Raw genomic sequence first — 16,305 nt, 5'->3', positions numbered from 1 at the left:
GAACAGGGGAGCAGGCTGCAGTTAGAAATGGTGTGGTTCAAAAGTGCCTCTCTTCCCGCAGCACAAATCTAGGCACAAATGCCTGAAGCTTGGTGATCTTAAAGGTCTTTTAAGGATTCTAAGCTTTGCAGTGGTCCTTTGGAACACAGATTACATTACAGTGACATGTACAGCAGGTTTGTGGGGGGAGAAAATGCTTGTGTGGGTTTTAATGAGCATTTGAGAACTGATAATCATAGAATCAGACATGTTGGAAGAGACCTCCAGGCTCATCCAGTCCAACCTAGCACCCAGCCCTGGCCAGTCAGCCCATGGCACTAAGTGCCTCAGGCACAGCAACTCCACCACCTCCCTGGGCAGCCCACTCCAATGCCAATCACTCTCTCTGCCAGCAACTTCCTCCTCATATCAAGCCTCTACCTCCCCCAGCACAACTTGAGACTGTGTCCCCTTGTTCTGTTGCTGCTTGCCTGGCAGAAGAGCCCAACCCCACCTGGCTACAGCCTCCCTGCAGGCAGCTGCAGACAGCAATGAGCTCTGCCCTGAGCCTCCTCTGCTGCAGGCTGCACCCCCCCAGCTCCCTCAGCCTCTCCTCACAGGGCTGTGCTCCAGGCCCCTTCCCAGCCTTGCTGCCCTTCTCTGGACACCTTCCAGCACCTTAATATCTCTCTTGAGTTGAGGAGCCCAGAACTGGACACAACACTCAAGGTGTGGCCTTAGCAGTGCTGAGCACAGGGGCACAAGAACCTCCCTTGTGCTGCTGCCCACACTGCTCCTGAGCCAGCCCAGGATGCCATTGGCTCTCTTGGCCACCTGGGCACTGCTGCCTCATGCTCAGCTACTGTCTAGCACACATACACATAGACACAGGTGGTTCTAAGGCTCTTGGCACCCACCTGGCATTCCTAATCTTTACTAGATGCAGTAGGAAAGTACTTGTTCTGTTAGTTGCTGTCGTTAACTGTTGATGCTTATCTTCAGAAAAATCAGTAGAACCGCTTCAATTTAGGACCATTTGACATGTTTTAAAGGTTTGAAAACATGAGTTGTGCTTTGTTTTACTATGTGTAAATAAGTTCTGCTGTTGTGCAAAGGCAGGACTTGAGCCATTGTGCAGGGTCAGATACTCTGTAGTCATGCCTGCTTATCACACAAACTCATTTTCCCCAGAGTTTGGAGTACATAATGAAGCCAGTATCTTTTTGCTGTATTTGTTTATTTATTTACTGATACTTGTTGTGATGGTTTGGGAGTTCCCTGCCTCCCCACTCTCATTGAATCACCCAGGCTAGACTCATCCAGCTGGGAGTTAAGGAATAAAGCTTCATATTCACAGCTCAGCACAAGATACAAGCAGAGAGTTAAAACAGTTACAGCTACAGACAGAAATAGACAAGGTAAAGGTAACACAGAAACACAACAGCCCTGCCAGAAACCAGAGGGGCTCCCAACCACCCTTCCACCTCCTTTCCACCCCTCTGCTTTAACCCAGAGTTTGCCTTACGTGCAGGATGAGGTTGGAGGATGGGCAAAGGGGATTAGAAAGCAGAAGGCTTAGTTACACACAAGCAGCCCAGGGAGAAAAGCACAGGCACCAACTGCGACAGAGCCACACTCTGCTATCTGTGTTTGTGTCCTTGTTCTTATCCATCTCAGCAAGCCTATGAGTGCAGCAGACATAAGCACTGGTTCCTTTTCACAGCCTAGCATCTAATTCCTCTCACTAAAAGATTCCAGCTAGCCTCAAACTAGCACACCTTGAAGCAACTCTTCGTTGAAGCTGCAGGGTATGCAGTTTATCAGAGTGTGAACAGGAAATCAGTGAAACGCTCCTGGAGCAGGTCCAGAGCAGAGCAGCCAGGCTGGGGAGGAATGCGGAGGGCATGGCACATGAGGAGTGGCTGAGGGAGCTTGGGGTTGTTTAGTCTGCAGAAGAGACCTTACTGCTCTCTACAGCTGCCTGAAAGGAGGTTGGAGTGAGGCTGGTGTTGGTCACTTCAGATTAACTAGAGATAGGGCAAGAGGAAATGGGTTTAAATTGTGCCAAGGGAGGTTTAGATTGGACATTAGGAAAACCTTCTTTACTGAGAGAGGGATGGGACAATTGGAACAGGCTGGCCAGCGAGGTGGTGTAGTCACCATCCCTAGAGGTGTTCAAGATGCTTCATTATACAGTTTAGTAGTCATGGTAGCTGGGTTATGTCTGGACTTGATGACCTTAAAGGTCTTTTCCAACTTTAATGATGATTCTGTTATTCTATGGCATCACTTTCAGTGGAAATGTTTAAGCCACAGTCAGTTTCTTGGCAAAGTTCTTGCTAGGCTAATGGCCAGGAGCTGGTGCATTGAGTGCAGTCAGCCATGTGAAACACAAGGTTGCTTTTAAACCAACAACTGTTGGTGTCTGGGAATATAGAGCACAGACCTGGGAGAGCTCCTTCAAATCAGTGCATTAATTCTACAGTTAGCCACCTGGTGGGAGCAGTCAGTGTCCCACTGCAGTGTGCTTTTGGCCAACATTCCCTTTTGATTCCAGAAGTTAACTGCAAACAAATAGATCTGCTTTGAGAAAAAGTGCTCAGGTTGTGAAGTCAGGAGCATGCACAAAAGCTATTGAGAGCCTTAACTGGCATGGCAGTATACTAGGGGTTGGGGCAGGTGTTGCAGGTTAAGGGAAATTAGGAGTGAATTCACAGTATCCCAGTATCATCAGGGTTGGAAGAGACCTCACAGATCATGAAGTCCAACCCTTTACCACAGAGCTCAAGGCCAGACCATGGCACCAAGTGCCACGTCCAGTCCTGCCTTGAACAGCTCCAGGGACGGCGACTCCACCACCTCCCCGGGCAGCCCATTCCAGTGTCCAATGACTCTCTCAGGGAAGAACTTTCTCCTCACCTCCAGCCTAAATTTCCCCTGGCACAGCCTGAGGCTGTGTCCTCTTGTTCTGGTGCTGGCCACCTGAGAGAAGAGAGCAACCTCCTCCTGGCCACAACCACCCCTCAGGTAGTTGTAGACAGCAATAAGGTCTCCCCTGAGCCTCCTCTTCTCCAGGCTAACCAATCCCAGCTCCCTCAGCCTCTCCTCGTAGGGCTGTGCTCAAGGCCTCTCCCCAGCCTCATCGCCCTTCTCTGGACACGCTCAAGCATCTCAATGTCCCTCCTAAACTGGGGGGCCCAGAACTGAACACAGCACTCAAGGTGTGGTCTAAGCAGTGCAGAGTACAGGGGCAGAATGACCTCCCTGCTCCTGCTGGCCACACCATTGCTGATGCAGGCCAGGATGCCACTGGCTCTCTTGGCCACCTGGGCACACTGCTGGCTCATGTTCAGGTGGGTATCAGTCAGTACCCCCAGATCCCTCTCTGTCTGGCTGCTCTCAGCCACTCCGACCCCAGCCTGTATCTCTGCATGGGGTTGTTGTGGCCAAAGTGCAGCACCCTGCACTTGGAGCTATTGAACCCCATCCCCTTGGACTCTGCCCATCTGTCCAGGCGGTCAAGGTCCTGCTGCAGAGCCCTTCTGCCCTCCAACCCAGCCACATCTGCCCCCAGCTTGGTGTCATCTGCACACTTGCTGATGACTGACTCCATGCCCTCATCCAGATCATCTATGAAGATGTTAAAGAGGATGGGGCCCAGCACTGATCCCTGAGGGACACCACTAGTGACAGCTGCCAGCTGGATGTGGCACCATTCACCACCACTCTCTGGGCTCAGCCCTCCAGCCAGTTCCTAACCCAGCACAGAGTGTTGCCATCCAAGCCATGGGCTGACAGCTTAGCCAGCAGTTTGCTGTGGGGGACAGTGTCAAAGGCCTTGCTGAAGTCCAGACAGACCACATCCACAGGCCTCCCCTGTGGTATAAAGCATGAAGAAAGTCCTCCAGAGACTGGAGTTCGGGCACGTGGGCAGCCTGGCCGAGAGGGAGGCTCGGGGCACTGTCATCTGTCGTTCTGTTTTCCTCCCTGTTCCCGTGTAAGGCAGTCCACAGACAGGTTTCTCCCTTCTCTCCGCTCACATGTGACAAGCTCTTATCTCTGGGCTTGTGAGGGAGAGCCTTCTCCAGGATGTGGCTGGCAAGCTTAATTCTAGCTACACCACTGGGCCTGGGGGGGCATTCGAGGCTGTGCCAGCTTGAGCCAAGCTGGGATATTTTGCTGAGAGGAATTAGATGCTAGGCTGTGAAAAGGAACCAGTGCTGATGTCTGCTGCACTCATAGGCTTGCTGAGATGGCTAAAAACAAGAACATAAACATAGATAACACAGTGGCTCTTTGGCTTTGGCTGCCTCCCCTTTCTCTCTAACCTGCTGTCTGTGTGACTAAGCCTTCTGCTTTCTAATCCCCTTTGCCCATCCTCCAACCTCACCCTGCACGTAAGGCAAAGTCTGGGATAAGGCAGAGGGGTGGGGAGAAGGTGGCAGGGTGGTTGGGAGCCCCTCCTGAGCACTCTGGTTTCTGGCAGGGCTGTTGTGTTTCTGTGTTACCTTTACCTTGTCTATGTCTGTCTGTAGCTGTAACTGTTGTAACTCTCTGCTTGTATCTTGTGCTGAGCTGTGAGTATAAAGCTTCATTCCTTAACTCCCAGCTCGGCTGAGTCTAGCCTGGGTGATTCCATAGGAGTGGGGAGGCAGGGAACTCCCAAACCATCACAGGGGCTTGGTAGGCCTCTCTTGGTGAGGGGGCAGTTAGCCTAGTCCTGGGCCTGATGAGGCTGAGTGTGGGGGGAAGGTTTTGGCTTGGTGGGCCCAGGTGAAGAACTGGCTCCTGTGTAATAGGAGCTGTTAGTCCTATTCTGTTACTCCTAAAGGAAGCTGTTATTCCTTTCCCTAAAGAGCTTTTGCGTTTCTGTATGCATTGGTAAGCTGCACTCACGTTTAGCCTCCAGCTCTGTGCAGCTGTTTTGTATTTCACCCCCCTGGGGGTAAAATACCTTTCTGTCCCCTTGCCCTGGGCAGCTCACGGCTCTAAATGAGGCTCTGAACAAATCCAGGGCTCTTGCCCACAAATGCAGTGAGTGCGCCAGGAGGGTGGCGCTGCGCCAGCTGCGTGTCCTGCAAAACTGGCCCGGAGAGCACGGCCTTGTTCTGCTGCCCCTGCGCTGCTGCCCCTGCGCTGCTGCCCCTGCGCTGCTGCCCCTGCGCTGCTCTCCCTGCTCTGCTGCCCCTGCTCTGCTGCCCCTGCGCTGCTGCCCCTGCGCTGCTGCCCCTGCTCTGCTGCCCCTGCGCTGCTGCCCCTGCGCTGCTGCCCCTGCTCTGCTGCCCCTGCTCTGCTGCCCCTGCGCTGCTGCCCCTGCTCTGCTGCCCCTGCGCTGCTGCCCCTGCGCTGCTGCCCCTGCGCTGCTCTCCCTGCTCTGCTGCCCCTGCTCTGCTGCCCCTGCGCTGCTGCCCCTGCGCTGCTGCCCCTGCTCTGCTGCCCCTGCTCTGCTGCCCCTGCGCTGCTGCCCCTGCGCTGCTGCCCCTGCTCTGCTGCCCCTGCTCTGCTGCCCCTGCGCTGCTGCCCCTGCTCTGCTGCCCCTGCGCTGCTGCCCCTGCGCTGCTGCCCCTGCTCTGCTGCCCCTGCGCTGCTGCCCCTGCTCTGCTGCCCCTGTGCTGCTGCCCCTGCGCTCCTGCCCCTGCTCTGCTGCCCCTGCGCTGCTGCCCCTGTGCTGCTTTCCCTGCGCTGCTGCCCCTGCGCTGCTGCCCCTGCTCTGCTGCCCCTGCTCTGCTGTCCCTTTTCTGCTGTCCCTGCGCTGTTGCCCCTGCGCTGCTGTCCCTTTTCTGCTGCCCCTGTGCTGCTGCCCCTGCTCTGCTGTCCCTGTGCTGCTTCCCCTGCGCTGCTGTCCCTGCGCTGCTGCCCCTGCTCTGCTGCCCCTGCTCTTCTGCCCCTGTGCTGCTGCCCCTGCGCTGCTGTCCCTTTTCTGCTGTCCCTGTGCTGCTGCCCTTGCGCTGTTGCCCCTGCGCTGCTGTCCCTTTTCTGCTGTCCCTGTGCTGCTGTCCCTGCGCTGTTGCCCCTGTGCTGCTGTCCCTGCGCTGCTGTCCCTGTGCTGCTGCCCCTGTGCTGCTGTCCCTGCGCTGCTGTCCCTGTGCTGCTGTCTGACCAGGTGCCCAGCTGCAGCAGAAGCACGCTTACTTGTGGTCCTTCTCCATCACACAGGCACCTTTGGCAGCACGTCACCAATTCCCTGAAAGAAGGTGACATCGACGCAGCGACCGAGCACAAGCACCATCTGGAGGAGCGGCAGCGAGCGGAGGAGCGGCAACGTGCGGCTCTGACCACACCGTGGAAGCCAAAATACTTTGCCAAAGAGGTACTGGTACCTGTTGTGCTGATCTGTAACTACTGGTTTGGATCTCCAGGCGAAGATTGCTCCTAACTACAAGCATGGTTTGTTAACATCGAATCCCGCCAGAAAACTTACTCACAAGGTTCAAAAGGCACAGTTTGGACACTTACACACACAGGGAACAGGCAGAACTGGAGCTTGCACTTCTTAAAGTGGCAAACACAAACATTATCACAGTATCACAGTTATCAGTGATACTGCAAGAGAAGGTTCTTGTGGTTCACTCTACTGCTTAGCCACTAGACACAGAATGCTCCTTTCTGCTTATGGCAGAAGGCAATGAGTGAGTTACAAGAGGTTTAAGTATTCACTCACAAGATACTATCAGACAGTACCCAAAGCACATGGAGGGGCTGCTGTTGGTGGTCTCAAAGCTGTCAGAGGCTTTGGAGTTTCCCAGGCTCTTTTCTCAGAAGCTGGGAGTCTGTAGCACAGTCTCTGACCTGGTTCCTCCTGACTCAGCAGAAGCCTTGCAGAGGGGCAGGCAGGGTGCGATGCCAGGTGCAGTCTTGGCTCAATGTCACACTGGCTGTGCAGGCAGATTGCATGCAGGCATTTAGAGCCTGTTCCTGGTAAGCTCAAGGCAGTGGAGTTTCCAGGCAGTTCAGGATGCAGTGAGGCAGCAGCAGCAGCACTGTGCTACCTGCTCATCCCTTTTTATCAATACAGCCTGAGACTAATGGGCCTTTGGACATAGATTAGCCAATCAGAATGGCACTTTGCCAAGCTTGACCACGTTAGGTGAAGTCAGGGCTTTTGTTTTCCTTTCCTGTGGTTGCTTCCCCCAGCACAAAAGGAGGGGGAGCAGGGGAACTTGTCTGGACAAGCCAGAGTCCTTAGACTCGGTGGCTCCAGGTTCTTTGTCCTCTTTCCTGTGGTTGCTTCTCCCCACAGCAGAAGGAGGGAGAGCAGAATACCAAGTCTGGGCAAAGCCAGGGCATGGATAAGCCTATTTCTGGCCTACCACAGCAGGTACTTGTGTTGTCTTCTTTTAAAGCCCCTGTAGCATGTTTCCTGCATACAGGAGTAGTTTGGTACAAATGCACTTGGGCATTGTACCCTGTTCTGGTGTTCTTACCCACCAGTGGTGGTTTAATGTTTGCCAGGCTGGCTTTGCCAGACGAGCAGTGGAGTTTCCTATGCCCATATTGTAGCCGCATTCACTTTCCTTGAGTTAGAGTAATTTTAACCTGGATTTTTGGCAGTGAGGCACTTAAAGCAATGTTTTTTTACCTCAAAATTCACACCCTAATTTGCAAGTGCCACCTACTCGCATCCCCTGCTAAGCTTGGCCATACTAAAGCAAATACTGCCTAAGGATATTTGTTCAGTGTAAGCAAGCTCAGCATTACAGAATGGTTTGGGTTGGAAGGGACCTCCAAAGGTCATCCAGTCCAACTGCCCCTTTGGTGAGCAGGCACATCCTCCATTAGATCAGGTTGCCCAGAGTCCTGTTGAAGCTGACCTTGAATAGCTCCAGGGATGGGGCCTTGACTAACTCCTTGGGCAGCCTGTTCCATTGTTCTGCCAGCCTCATGGGGAAGAACTTCCTCCTAACATCCAACCTAAACAATGTACTTTTCTCTAACTTAAAACCACTGCCCCTCATCCTGCCATTAAAGGCCTTTGCAAGCAGTCCCTTGCCAGTGTTCTTTTAGGCCCCCTTTGGGTGCTGGAAGGTCTCCTGTTGCTTTCTCTTCTCCAGGCTGAACAAACCCAGCTTGCTCAGCCTGTCCTCACAGGAGAGGCATTCCAGCCTCCCCATCATTTTCATGGCATGGATATCTTAGTTTTGAGTTTCACCTGCTTGAAATGAAACAGATTTTACTAACTTCACCTTTGCCCTTTCTTACAGGAAAGAAGGAAGTAAGACTGAAGGAATTACTATGTGCCCATGTTGTAACACTAGCCAGTATGTGCAGCTACTTGAACCAGCACTTCACCTATTGCATCTTCTCATTGCATCTTTTACCTCTTGCAGTTTTTGCCCTCTTGCCCAGGTTACCTTAGTTCATTAAGCACAGAGCTGTCAGTTTCTCGTGCTGATCAGCACTGGTTTAGCTCAAGTGGCTATACACAGATCCAGTGTGCCTAAGTCTCGTTTGTAAACGCTCCTTAATTTTCTTGCAGGGCGATGGTTGGCTGTACTTGAATCCTCTCTGGAAGACCCACTGATGGCATAGAGCAGTTGCCTCATACCTTTACCCTGAAGGCATTGAAATGATGCAGTGTGTAACTCCAAGATGTCTCTGAGTAGGTCCCATTACCAGAAGATACAGCCAAGAAGCTATCTGCTGTGAATGATGCATCTCTAAACACATGAGCTCGAGTTTATTCCAGAGCCATGCTGTGTGTATGGGTACAGCAACAGCACACACCCCCCCCACCCAGGTACACACAGTGTGCAGGTGGCTGTGTGTGCATCATTTACACTACACACAAACAAGTATCGACACTACAGCGATTTAAAGACCTTTAAGTGGTAGGGCATGGAACTCTGGCTGGGGTTCCCTGAGTTGTGTGCTTGCAGGATCAGGCCCTGTGCTAGGATTTAAGGAAATACTTTTTTTATTAGTACTGGTTAAAGTTTTTCTATTTTTCACTTTTGCCAAAAACGTTTTGCACTTACACCAGGACCTGTCACTTAATGGCAGTCATTCTGTCTGAGCAGTCCTTGAGCAACTCACTTTGACCTAGGAATGATACACTGACAGCACACTCACTCTTCAGGATGCTGACTTCAGAGCATGTTCCTGTCCCTTACGAGTGTGGATATTCTTGTAAGAAGTAGCAATACCTTCCCAAGGACATTGTTTGCACCAACCTTTTGTGTCCTCACTTCCTTGTGCTTTCATACTTGCAGCTGCTGAATAGATCTGTGGGCAGCAGTGAGCCTGCTGCTCTGCTCATCCTGATCTTGCTGCGTCATGCTCTGTCTACTGTCATGCCCTGTCTACTGTCATGCCAGTGCTTTTGGCTTACATGGTCCACTAAATCCCTTCTAGCAGATGTAGCTGTGGTGTTCCAGCTCACTCTTGCCTCAGCTTTTCACCTCCAGGTAAGAGGTGTAGCAGGCTATGAGGCTGTGCCTGAGGCACCTCCTGCCACAGCCTTGCCTTCTACAGCGCTGCTGATGCGCTCAGGCTGAAAGGGGCTCTGCATTGAAGCTGTGCGGTTGGGCAGGGAGTCCTGCAGAGAGGGACCCGAGGCTTTCCCACCAGCCAACAGGCAGGTTCTGTGCACTGCTCTGAGGGTGAGAGAGTTTGGCCACTCAGAGGCCTTAGGTTTCCATTCAGGCTCCAAGCAGATCTGCATTTTGATACCTTTTGCTTCTGGCAGTTGCTTGCTTCAAGATCAAATTCCTGGGTGGATAGAGGTGATAGAACTACCCTTCTAGAAAAGTAACTTTGGGAAATCATTACAATAAACCCATTAATAATTAAAACCTTCTATTAGTGAAACAAACAACATGAGAGAGAATCTGTTCCGTGAAGGTAAAAAAAAGTAAACAATCACTAGCTGAAGGTAACTACTGTGACACTAAGGTGGATGCTAAATGTGTGTTAAGGCTTTGCTGCTTTTTAGTTTGTCCGAAGATCTTCCTGAGAAGAGGCAACAAAAGGTAAATGTAAAATGTGCTGCCTTCTGCTCAGTGCTTCCTTCCACAGCACCCCATAAAGGCCCCACTACGTTTCTGCCATACAGAAGCATGGATTGCCTACCTTTCTGTAGTACTGATTGATTTTGTGCCTTTTGTCTGCTTCCTTACCACAACACCTTGTGCTTTATGGCTATCACACAAGTACATTTAGGTGAAAGCAAGACTTAACCTGTCCCTGAGCATCCTGCATTTCATCGCTACTGTGTGGGTAAATGGTAAAACCTCTCCAGTGACTCGGAAGGCTCAGCAGAAGTGTGTGCACAAGTGTGTGCACAAGGAACCATGTCACTGGGCCCTTGTTTGGACATAATAAATGGTAGATCTTTACATTTGAACTTCAGCATCACTGTTTGATGAAGGTGTGGCTCCTTTTCCCTCCTAAATGCTGTTTTCTCTATTTGTCTATCATTTCTTTGCACATTAAAAGTTATTGAAGACCTATTGTTAGAAATTATTTAATACCTACTTAAAAAAAACAAAGGAGTGGACTGTGGGAGCTTGGTTTTGTAACTGACTTTTCTTGTCTTAAGAGAAAACAAACAAACAAACCCCCCCTTATTTTTAGGACCAGTTGTTGTTTTTCTGTAACAAACCCCAAACGATGCTGTCACAGTCATCGCGGAGCTGCTACAAGCATCGTCAGGACAAGGTGTAAGGAGTACCTCTGTAATGGTTCCACTCTCGCTCTAGAGGTCAGTCTGACAGTCATGAGAAGTTTATAATGTCAGCACAAGCAACAGTCAAAAATGCAGAGTGAAACACCTGGAACATCTTCCCAGAACGCTGAGTTCCACACACCAAAGAGCAAAGCCACATACTCACTAAAAACAGCCACTGAAAACCTCTCTGCCAGGCATGCAGGTCTGCGCTCCTGAAAGAGTAGAGCTCTTTCAGCTTTGGTGGTAAGGCTGTCAAGGCTACATAGATGCTGTAGCCATTCTTTTGAGGAGGAATTTGAATACTTTTATGCTTGTAATTTATTGAAGCTTTTTTTTTCCTGCGTGCATGGTTGGTTGTTTCTGCATGCCAAGACCATTCCAGTTGTGCTCTGATAGATGTTTTGTTCTGACGCCACGAAGAATCCCAGCGCCATTACCATTTCTTTTCCAAGGTAACCTGGGAGAGGCACACAGAAAAATGGCCTTTGCTGAAAAGATCCCATCAGCAAGAGATTCCAGACCAAGACTCACAAGTGTGAGTGGTAGTGTGTTCTGAGTATTTGACAGGACTGCCAAGCAAGCATTCATAAGCCTTACTCTGGAGGCTGTTCCACTGGCTTCAACTTGCAAGTAGGCATTTTCCTTTCCAGTAGCCAATGTACACTCTAAATTGCCATGTAAAAACCTCCATGTATTTCAGGTTTGGGTTTTTTTTGGTGCACACCTGTAGAAAGCCTATGCAACCTTTTTCTTTCTTAAAATTAGCAATGTCCAGAAGAAAGTTTATACCTTTGTCATTTAAAAGCTGCTCTGGCAGTCTCTTCTGGTTAGCCTTCCTTTCATAACCTGTGGATTTAAAATGACACTGCTCACGAATAAAAGACTTGTTTCCTTTAGTAGTGGGATGGCTTTTCTCTTTCCACTGAAGCACTGGTTACCTGTGAACAGTTATGTGGGTGCCCAGGAGTGGTGTGCAACGCTGAGGGCACCTGTCAGCTGGCTCAGTGGTTCTGACAGAAGTCACTTGTCAGCTGAATCCTGGTTTGCTGTGGGTTTCTTTCCACCTTGTTCATACTTCTGGACACCATCTGGGTAAGTCTGCTTCAACCAGACAGCACTACACAGGGAAGACAGGGCCAGGCAGACTGAGCTTTAGGAAAGGCTGTGGAACACAGGTCTTATTTTGACATAGAAAAAAGCCAAATAGGTTAACGTGTTCCCTTGTTTCTGAAAATCCTATTTTGTGTCATTGTTAACAAACCCTTGCTTAGATCAGCTTGCATGGGGAGTAAGTGCATCTTAGAAGCTTTGCAGTTCCTGGGCTAATTTTTCAAGTGTTTGATTTGGTTTGGTTTAAACAATTACCCAGAGCATTGGGAACTGTCCTACCAGACCAGAAAACAACACTGGCTCTAAAGAAGACAGGAAACAGCCCAGTCCTGCTTGGTGCCTGTCATAGTGCTGCCAAGTCTTGGTTTAAAGCCATTGCTTCAGTTACAGCCAAAGACAATGTAGTTCATAGTGGGATTGATGGGTACAGGGGGCTGACTGGAAGGCCTTTCTCAAGAATAAATCTATGAAGATATTTAAGGAATGATTTTCTTCCCCTCTGCTATTGAGTTACTTTTACCACTCTAAATATTTCTTCTGGGATTACCAGCAGTAGTGCTGCTGCTGCTTTCAAAGGCAGAGATTAAGTGATACAGCACTCAGGCAATGCTGGCTTCTAGACAGTTCCACTTCCTCAGCAGCTGGAGGCCAGATCAGGCTTAAACATTTTTTAACTGCAGCTTTTACTATTTCATGGCAGTAGTGGTTCACAATGGCTGTAGCTAAGGTATGCAAGGTGCTGGCATTCTTTGCTGGAAGAGTAGTTCAGGTAAGGGGTAAATAAGTCTGTCCTGGCTGGCTGATTCCTGTAGTTAGCTTATCTATTCAGGTAGCTGTAGAAAAGCTGTAGCTGGTGTCAGGATTCACTTAGTGCTGCTTTAACTGTGAAAGAGGACAATCTGACAGAGAACTGTAAAGATCCCTAAAGGTGGGAAGGTGACTTGTTATTTCTTTTAAAAGCAGGCTGACAACACAGGGTTTTAAAGTGAACCACAGAGTGAGCTGTAGCATCTCTTCTGCTTCCAGCTCCCAAGAGTGATTTCTCAGGCTGAGGGGGCAGGATGCAGATTTTGGAACAAGCATAACACAAATCATGCATCACATAATCACCTTTTCTGCCTGGGGGTAAGCAGGAGCGACAGCTGGAGGCAGATGCCAGAACTGGCTGCCAGTGTGTGTGAAAGAGGGCTGCTCCTCTCGCCAAAGATTACAGCCACCTTCATTTCACCACAGTCCCACTGCTGGCTTAATAAATGTAATGTTAAAGTAGCCCCCGTGACTTTAGAGCAACTTCACTGTGGAACTTGCATGACCTGCTCACAGTCCTAGTGAGAAACCAAATCACGACAAAAGCGACACAACACCCTTAACACAAAACTTGAATTAACTTTATTTTCCCCTACAGTCAACAACTGGTCTGCATTGAGCTTTAAAGCAACAAAATAAAATGAAATCTCCAAACGACAGGGGCCCAGAAATCCAGATTTAATTACCTTTGTGAAAATGCTGCAGCTGTAGTATTGGTCTTTATAAACCACTGGAGTCAAAAACGAGTTCATAGATCAGGAAAAAATCATAGTATTGTACATCTTGGGAATCAGCAGTAACATTCTCAGCCAGCACTGAAGACTAACATTTTCTTCATGAAAGGTACAGATTAGTCTGTGTTGTACATCAAATTATTGATGCCAGTTTTATTCCTAGAAAAAGTTACAACCTGTGGCAGGAAAACAAACTGCAAAACCCTCTCCTTTTAATTAAAGAAAAATTTCAAGTCTGTATAAAGTTTTCTTACAGCTGGAAAGTGAACATGTTCAGTCTCCATTTATATTTTAGTGCATTTAATCTGACAGTTTTCATCATTCTTTTAAAAAAAAAAAAAATCCTAAGAGAGAGATAAAGCAAACAGCACTAGAGCAGGGATTGCTTCCATTCATTTAAGCACTCTAAATAAAAACGCAGAGAAACAGATCTCCAGAGCTCACCCTCACGAGAAAGGCAGCGAGGGGGAAGGAGGTTTGCAGATCCCCCGCCCCCGATAGTCACATAAAAGGGGTTTGGATACCTGTCAGCCTTTCCCCCCCACCCCACCAAAGAGGCTAACTTTCGTTTGACCAATGTAAACATTTACCTCTACCAGTTCGGTTTCTGTTGTGGCGCCAGCGGCTGCCTGGCACTCAGCTGTAGGTTACTGCAGCATTCATGACTGTCGCGTCAGATTTTTCAGGAAGATACAAACGTAGCCCTTGTATCTACGGTGTGCAACATTTGCCTCGCCTGCCTTGGGAAACGATGGTGTAAGACAGTAACACTGCAACCCCATCCGAAACAGAAGCAGCTTGTCCCATCTAAACTACAGTCCCATTAACCTGTCCCCTCATCCCTTGTGAAAACTGCAGCTTTGCTTCTTACACTCCAGATCAAAACCAGCCTGCAGCAAGGCTAAGAGGACACAAAGAAAATATTGAGAAAGATTCATGGGAGTAACTTCCAAAGTAAGTTTAATTTCAGGGAGCTCTGCTTCCTCTTAATTGTTGAAAACAAGTCATTTTTAGACATCACCATTCCAGTTTACACACTGCTGCTATTCAGCCGAAGAGTGTTTGCCAAAGAGCTTGACAAGTATGCATGTGCCAAGGACCGAATTACAGGGTTCTTTGGTGCAGTCAGTCCAAATTCTCAACAGATTGGAAGGATAATATGTACCAAAAAAACCAAAAAGAAATGCTGCTAGACTTGGATAGCAGCTCTGTCTTGCTTCCCATTACAAATCTAAAACAGCTGTTCTCAATAAGCCAATATTTTTAATCAGACATTGCCTGAAAAATTTGTACAATAATCTGGACCAATGATGGTTCTGTACCCTCATGTTGCTGTGAAACATGACTTGAGCTAAAGGCAAAGACTGGTTATCTCAAGGACAACTGCTTCGTGTTAGCAATCAGAACAGTGTGTTTAAACTGTCTTCCTGTTGGGTCTCTTGCCTTTCTTTAACATTAGTTTATTCTTAATGTAGCCACGCTTCCTTTTGGAGGTCTAAAAAGAGAAACAGAATAAAATGCATTAGTTAACGGTTTAGTCTTGACCGCGGTTTAACGATGTGCATTTCAATGCCTCGGCTTTAGACTGATTTTAAAGAGCTTTATATGCTAAATCCTCAACTAGGTATTATCCAGTGCTTATTTTAGAAGTCGGTGTTGTTAATTCGTGCCCAATGTTTCATTTTGCAGGGGGCATCTACCAGAGCTGTGCCGCTGTTGGTAAAGCTGGCGCCAAGGCAGGATTAATACAAACCAACATGCTAAAGCTCCACTTTGCCCGAAGAGTGGAGGTGGTGCAGAGTGTTAGTTTTGTTTGGAAGCATCTTTTGCAGTGTTTGGTTCTCTTAGAGGTTAGCAGGATGATAGGTAGGTAGAAGTATTTTTAGCAAAGCATTTTTCAAAAGTAAGAGCAAAGCAGAATTGTCAACCACGTTTTGATCTTTAGTCCTCTGCTACTGGTCTGGAGGCTAGTTAGTACTGTCTGCAGGCTAGTTAGTACTGTCTGCTCCTACATCTTTAGCAGCACGTTTTAGATTACTGTTTTAAGGTAGGAATGGGGGAAGCATTAATGTTAGTCTTAGGTAATATTAACTTCAAAGGTGTATAAAGACAGTTGTTTAGGTAGCACAGGTGGAACTGCACATTCGACATGCCTGCCACAGCGAATGAGCCAGCAGGCAGTTCCCACACCTGCTGTACTTTGCTTACCAACAGGCTCTAGTATGCCAGTTAAGCATAAAACTTCTTGTAACAACAATGACAACAGTATTACTATGCAAGTCAGGTACAAATGAATACAGAATACCCAGACACTGTATCTCTGAGCTTGAGCAATGTCATTCCTAACATGTAAGAGCCACAGCCGATGGACCAAGCTGCCAGGAGGGAAGGAACTGCTGACAATTTGTGGCTACTGAGGAGCCCTCAGAACGCATTAAAGAAATCCCAGTCTGGACATTTACCCTGTGTCCTTTGCTACTTCCTAAGGGGAGGTAAAGCCTGTATGTACTGCAAGACTGGTAATGCATCAGAACTTGCCACCACTTTTACCTTGTCTTTCACTCACAGGTTACGTAGGGCCAACGCGTCTGTCGTTAACAAAGCTAGCCTTGCGTGCCGCTCACCATCAGAAGGTGCACTGCACTAAGTGTGCAACAGGCACAGGAGAGTTTATCATTGCCTTCCAAGATTGACAACTCCCAAATACCTTACTTTATGAACTTCCATCACATCACAAAAATAAGCATCTTTAGCCTCTGTCTTGTTTCTGTAGCAGTGTTTATATTCACTGCCTATATACATTTGTATCTGATAGGACTCTGGAAGTCCTTTGGCAACGTATATGTGAATACATAGAAGTAGTGAAGGATTGGGCTGCTAGGAGTCTTCCCAGCTCTTGTGGAAACACATCTTCCTTAACAGGCTGAAGAAGCACACCACAGCTAACACTTAAGACCATGAAGATGACTTCAAACAGTAAGCAGCCAGACACTAAAGTTCCGACAACAA

The 16,305-nt window shown here is 48.6% G+C and overlaps 2 protein-coding genes across 2 annotated transcripts in view; one reads left to right on the top strand and one right to left on the bottom strand.

The window, feature by feature from the left end:
- Positions 1-10,332, top strand: part of OSBPL10 (oxysterol binding protein like 10) — a 162,363-nt gene extending 152,031 nt beyond the window's left edge. Inside the window, exons 11-12 of the mRNA XM_064169540.1 lie at positions 6,136-6,289; positions 8,456-10,332. Coding sequence (XP_064025610.1) covers positions 6,136-6,289; positions 8,456-8,500 — 199 coding nt within the window. The 3' untranslated portion in view covers positions 8,501-10,332. The remainder of the gene's footprint in view (positions 1-6,135; positions 6,290-8,455) is intronic.
- A 2,789-nt stretch (positions 10,333-13,121) lies between these two features.
- The window catches only part of STT3B (STT3 oligosaccharyltransferase complex catalytic subunit B), a 72,225-nt gene continuing 69,041 nt past the window's right edge, over positions 13,122-16,305 (bottom strand). Inside the window, exon 16 of the mRNA XM_064169539.1 lies at positions 13,122-14,791. Coding sequence (XP_064025609.1) covers positions 14,711-14,791 — 81 coding nt within the window. The 3' untranslated portion in view covers positions 13,122-14,710. The remainder of the gene's footprint in view (positions 14,792-16,305) is intronic.

Source organism: Pogoniulus pusillus, chromosome 32 (assembly GCF_015220805.1).
Source record: "Pogoniulus pusillus isolate bPogPus1 chromosome 32, bPogPus1.pri, whole genome shotgun sequence".
Classification (NCBI taxonomy): domain Eukaryota; kingdom Metazoa; phylum Chordata; class Aves; order Piciformes; family Lybiidae; genus Pogoniulus; species Pogoniulus pusillus.
Note: the sequence above shows the minus strand (reverse complement) of the source record. Positions and strands in the feature narration are given on the sequence as shown.